Below are 6,000 nucleotides of genomic sequence, written 5' to 3'. Positions count from 1 at the left end.
ACAAGTGTCTATTAGTGCACTTAAAGGGGCAGCTATATCATATATTTTGTAAACGCACTGTGGTGTAATTTTATTAAAGTGAATAAAGGTAGGAACCTCCTTTTTCTTATTTTTTCAGAAAAAATATTGCAGATTGAAATGAAAAGGATACACTTTGTGAAATTAAAATACAAAACAATTTGCACAGCCACTAAACATGGTAAAAAAAAAATATTTTTCAAAATGAGTGTTTCATATGTTAGGAAAAAAAAGCTGAATAAAGTAAATTAAAGAATTTTATTGTTCAGTTTTTGGAAAATTGACATCTGATACAATTGCATTTATTGAAGAAATATAGCTCAATATATTCTCACATCCTCTGGACTGGTTTAATGTCCAAGATTTCGAACCCTTTGGCCATTACGGCAGCTGTAGCATCAGACAACAACATCCTGCCCATGTTTATCTTGACAACGTTACCTGAAAAATACAAACCAGGTTACAAAACAGAGCAGAACATAAGAAACGGATGTGTACATCAGTGCCATGCATATTTGACAGTGTTTTTTTCAGCAAAGCAGTGCCAATTACAAAATTATAAATAAGTCATAAACTACAACTATCATAATGAAATGTTTGTACTAATGGTATGCATTAAAACACAAAAAAAAAAAATAATATATTGCATCTTACCCTGTCCATAGATGTGGTGGCTTGATTAGCTTTGTTTTTTCCCCCAGGGGTTCTCCCCCCCCCCCTTTAGTTTCACTTCATAATTCTAACAATAATACACTTCCTGACCTTGGATAGCTACACTTACTCACTCACTGTATCTATGAAGGAAGCTATGGTTGCTAACCAGGATGGACTTAAAACACCCCTTTAATCTCCTCATTTCCATTACATGGGGCATAAAAAGATTAGTGGTTTACTAAAAAAACATTACATTGCTTTATGCTTCAGCTCACAGGAAGTCACAAGGTTACTGCATTAAAGGCAGGATTAAAGCGGTTGTAAACCCTGCTTGGTCATTTTTACCTACAGGTAAGCCTATAATAAGGCTAACCTGTAGGTAAAATGAATATCTCTTAAGTGTGTACCGTTTAGGAGATATTCACCTTGCCTGCAGCCAGTTTCATCACTGGCGCATGTGCTCTAAAGCAGTGTTTCTCAACTCCAGTCCTCGGGGCGCACCAACAGGTCATGTTTTCAGGCTTTCCATTATTGTGCACAGGTGATTTTATCAGTTTCACTGCCTTAGTAATTACCACAGCAGTTTGATCTGAGGGAAATCCTGAAAACATGACCTGTTGGTGCGCCCCGAGGACTGGAGTTGAGAAACACTGCTCTAAAGGTCCAGAATGTCGTGCTGGAAACGGGGGCTCCCGCGCATGTGTGGGAGCGACGTCATTGCGGCTCCGGCAACTCACATAGCCGGAGCTTGCGAACCAGGAAGGAAAACCCCCTGTCAGCCCTCTCAGCGGTGACTTTAGAGCGCTGGAGGGCTTTGTTTTAAGGCGAGTATTTCAGAATGTGCTAGTATGCGATGCATACAAGCACAATATGCCATTGCCTTGCAGGTTGTTGGGGGGGTTCATTAAACACCTGTGCGGTTTACAACCGCTTTAACATATTTTTCCTGTACTTGCTAAAAAAATAGGATTTTTGTACTCACCGTAAAATCCATTTCTCTGAGTTCATAGACGGACACAGCCTTCTTTGACATTAGGGTTATGCTTCTTCCTACTAGGAGATTTAGGCAGAATTTTACAGCACTTAAGGTGTTAAAACCTTTCCTTCATACCGCTCCTGCCAGGGGGCGTGGCTCCCCCAGGCATAACCCACACCCTGCTCTAGCAGCCTTCAGTTCGTAACAAGCAGTACAAACAAAGGAGGGGTGGGTGCTGTGTCCGTCTATGAACTCAGAGAAATGGATTTTACGGTGAGTACAAAAATCCTATTTTCTCTTTCGTTCATAGATGGACACAGCCTTCTTTGACATTAGGGACGTCCCCAAGCAGTGTCCAAAAATTTCGAGGGGTGGGAAAAATAACACAGCAAACCAGGTTACACCCTAAACAAAACCGGAGTTACTCAACGGAGGAACTCCAACCTTAAACTGCCACCTGTAACACCCTGCGGCCGAGGGAGGCATCAGAAGATGCACTCACATCCACCTTATAAAAAACGTTGAAAAAGTGTGGACCGACGACCAGGTCGCTGCCTTACACACCTGTAACACAGAGGCTTGATGTCGGAAAGCCCCAGATCGCCCTGGTCGAATGCGCCGTGACCCAAAAAGGAGGCGCCCGCCCCTTCAGGGCATAGGCCTGAAGCACAACCTGTCGGATCCACCTGGAAATGGTGGCCGACGAGACTGGAGGGGGGCGTTTGGGGCACCCAGTCAGCCCAGGGGCGCTGGACTCGGGAAGAGTCCCACCTGCCGATCAATGTTCTGGAGCTCCGAGCAATCAAGCTGTGCATTGCCAGGTGGTCCCTGGAGCTGCAGGACCGTCCGGTCAGGATCCAGTCCGACAACGCCGCGGCCGTGGCGTATGCCAATCATCAGGGCGGCACGAGGAGCTCGGCTGCAGCGACAGAGGTCGCACACATCCTTCGGTGGGCCGAAAGGTCCGTTCCGGCTCTGTCGGCCGTGTACATCCCGGGAGTTCAGAATTGGCAAAACGACTTCCTAAGTCCTCCCGTCTTTCCGACGGGAGGAACACTCTCGCCTCCACCGAATCCAAGACTAGACCCAGGTGTTCCAGTCGCTGGGACGGAACCAGCACTGACTTCCGGAGATTCAGAAGCCAGCCAAACTCTTGGAGAGTCTGACACGTGATAGACACGTCCTCTAATTAAGAGTGAGCCTGAGGAAGCACTCAGAAGGTCGTCCAGATATCCCACAATAGCGATCCCTCGCTGCCTTAGCAGGGCTAGTATCGGGGCGAGCACCTTGGTGAAAACCTGCGGTGCCGAAGCCAGACCGAACGGGAGGGCCACAAATTGAAAGTGGTCCTTTTCCGATCGCAAAGCGCAGATACCTTTGGTGTCTTGTGCAAATGGGAACATGCAGGTATGCGTCCATGATGTCCAAGGACGCCATGAAGTCCCCCTGGTGGAGGGCCGCTATGATCGATCGAACCGACTCCATCCTGAATTTTTGCACCTTGACAAAGCAATTGAGGGCCTTGAGGTCCAGGATAGGGCGAACCCCTTCCTTCTTGGGGACCACGAACAGATTGGAATAAAACCCCTGAAACCGTTCCTGCGAGGGAACCGGCACAATCACCCCCCTGTCCAGAAGATCCTGGACAGCCCCGGACAGGGCCAGCCGACGAGCCGTAGAAAGCAGGAGGTTGGAGGGAAAAAATCTGTTTGGGGGACAAGAGAGAAACTCTATCTTGTACCCTGAGGCAACCACCTCGCAAACCCAACAGTCGGATAGAAGAGATTTCCACCGATCTGCGAATTCGTCCCCCCACCCGAGACCCGGGCGGGGGCAGACCTTCATGCGAAAGCAGGCTTGTCCGCAGGCTTGTTGGGCTTGCGGAACCAGGTGCGCTTCTACCCTGCAGCGGGGGCTTTAGCACCTTGCGAACCCTTTCCCGCTGTGCTGGGCGCACGAAAAAAACGCTTAGGGGTAGTAAAGGTAGGGCCTTGCTTGCGGCAAGGTTCCTTACCCTTCCCAGACTGTGGGAGCAATGTGCTCTTACCACCCGTGGCATCCTTAATGATGTCATCCAGGGATGCCCCAAAAAGCCGTTCGCCCTTAAAGGGCAAATCCACCAAAGCCTTTTTAGAGGACTGGTCAGCCGACCAGCATTTCAGCCACACAAGGCGGCGCAGAACCACTGCGTAGACGGAAGCCCTGGAAAGCAAAGGCATCGTATCCATGGCCGCCTCGCAGAGAAATTTTAGACCCTGAACCAATTGTTCAGCCAGGTCCGTAGAGGACTCGGGAGCGCCCCGGTCTTCCAGGTCCTGCAGCAGGAGCTTCGCCCTTTCCGTCAGGGTCTGTGCCACCAGGGACCCAGCCTCACCGCCGAACCCACCACCGTAAAAACGGAGCGGGCCACAGAATCCACTCTCCTATCAGCAGGGTCCTTAAATGCAGGAGCCCCTTCCACAGGCAACGTGGTGGCCTTGCTCAGTCTGGACACGGGAGGGTCCACTGACGGAGGAGAGACCCACTTTTTTAAGAAGTCCTCCTCAAGGGGGTAACGGGTTGCAAAGTTTTTTGGAACATTTTTTTGCGGTGTATCCCATGCCTTGTATAACATATTGTCCAAATAAGGAACACAAGGAAACACTTTAGCGGTGCGTGGCGGTTTGCGGAACCCAAAAGGGACTGACAAGGCTGGTGTCTCTGCCACATCCTTAATATTTAGAGTCTCACGCACCGCAGAAATTGGAGCTCCAACAAATTCCTTGTCAGCAGCTGACTCTGCAGCAGAGTCATCCTCACTGTCCATGTGGGTCAAGCCCACATCCTCTGACACTACAGAACCAGAAGCAGCAATAGCATTGTCAGATTCTGTGTCAGAGATATCCCCAGAAGCAGGCTCAGGGAGGGGGCGCTTTTTACCCACCATCCGGGCACTAGCTGCTTCAAACCTGGCAAGAAAGGACTCCAGGAAAGCCGACATTGCCTCAACAGATGTGGCAGGGGAAGGGGCGTCAAGGGTTAACTCAGGCATTGCTGGGGAGGGAGTACCTGGTTCAGGCTCCATAGTGTGCTGAGAGCCGTGCAGCGCTGCGTCTGTGTCTCCTCAGACAGATTTGCGGTCTTTTTTGCAGCGCCAAAGCCTTCACACGAGGCCAAACGAAAAGCAAGATGGCCGCCGAATGCTGAGAAAACAGCATAGGACCACAAGAAAATGGCCGCCGAGCTATATAGAGCGCGGCTCCGGCAAAATGGCGGCCGTTGCGCAGCATTTAAAAAGACAGTGACACAGGAAATAGCCACACAAAAAATCACCTCACAGCACACTGTAAAGGCCCTGTAGTGAACACCACAGCCCCCTGTAGTGACAACACACAGCCCCCGCTACACACACGGTCCGTGGTGTACATGAGCCCCAGAAAAAAAAACCCTCACAGCCGTTACCCAAAAGGGAAGGAGGGAGAGGAATAAGGGAGAAAGGAAAGCAGGGAAAAAACCCTCAGTCGACCTCCCAAGGGAACATTCCAGCCAGACCACTTACCTAAGTAAGGGGCCACTACTTACCTGTCCTGCGACTACCCGGCTGGAGGTATCCCAGACAGAACCAACGTCCGTAAACGGCATGGCTGTCGGCCAGACACACTTTGACCAAGCCATAGAGACCGGTCATATGTGTGCCCTAGAACCGAAGTTCCCCAGCCGCCCCTGGAGCAAAAAATGCAGGAACAAAATAATAAAAGCGAGAAAAATCGCAAGAAAAAAACTCCAGAGTACAGGACTCCAGAGAGCGCCTGACTCTCCTGTCGTTAGGCAGAAAAAGACTGAAGGCTGCTAGAGCAGGGTGTGGGTTATGCCTGGGGGAGCCACGCCCCCTGGGAGGAGCGGTATGAAGGAAAGGTTTTAACACCTTAAGTGCTGTAAAATTCTGCCTAAATCTCCTGGTAGGAAGAAGCATAACCCTAATGTCAAAGAAGGCTGTGTCCGTCTAGGAACGAAAGAGAAAGTTTAATTTTTTCAAGCTAAGGACTGGTAAGATACATTATATTCATTATTTTTTCATGGGCTCAGATATCCTTTAAGGGTGAGTGTCAGAACAAAAGACATCACGCTGAATATCCTGGTCCAAGTCCATAGTCCTCTCCTGCCAGTTATGTCTCAGAGGAAAGTGTGAAAACCTGATTACATAAGCAAATTGCGTCAACTTGGGTAGATAATACACTTAAGCCTTGTACACACGATCAGATTTTTCGCAGACAAAGCCTCAGACTTTTGACTGAAGGGCGTTGGCCAGGAACTTTTCTTGCATACAAACGGCACACAATTGTTGGCCAACAAACACGAACGTAGTTACAAAC

General features: G+C 49.2%; 1 protein-coding gene across 1 annotated transcript in view; it reads right to left on the bottom strand.

Moving 5' to 3' along the window:
• Nucleotides 1-257: 257 nt before the first annotated feature.
• Nucleotides 258-6,000, bottom strand: part of RARS1 (arginyl-tRNA synthetase 1) — a 165,360-nt gene continuing 159,617 nt past the window's right edge. Inside the window, exon 15 of the mRNA XM_040344670.1 lies at nucleotides 258-459. Within this exon, the coding sequence (XP_040200604.1) occupies nucleotides 350-459 (110 nt within the window). The 3' untranslated portion in view covers nucleotides 258-349. The remainder of the gene's footprint in view (nucleotides 460-6,000) is intronic.

Source organism: Rana temporaria, chromosome 3 (genome assembly GCF_905171775.1).
Source record: "Rana temporaria chromosome 3, aRanTem1.1, whole genome shotgun sequence".
Classification (NCBI taxonomy): Eukaryota; Metazoa; Chordata; class Amphibia; order Anura; family Ranidae; genus Rana; species Rana temporaria.
Note: the sequence above shows the minus strand (reverse complement) of the source record. Positions and strands in the feature narration are given on the sequence as shown.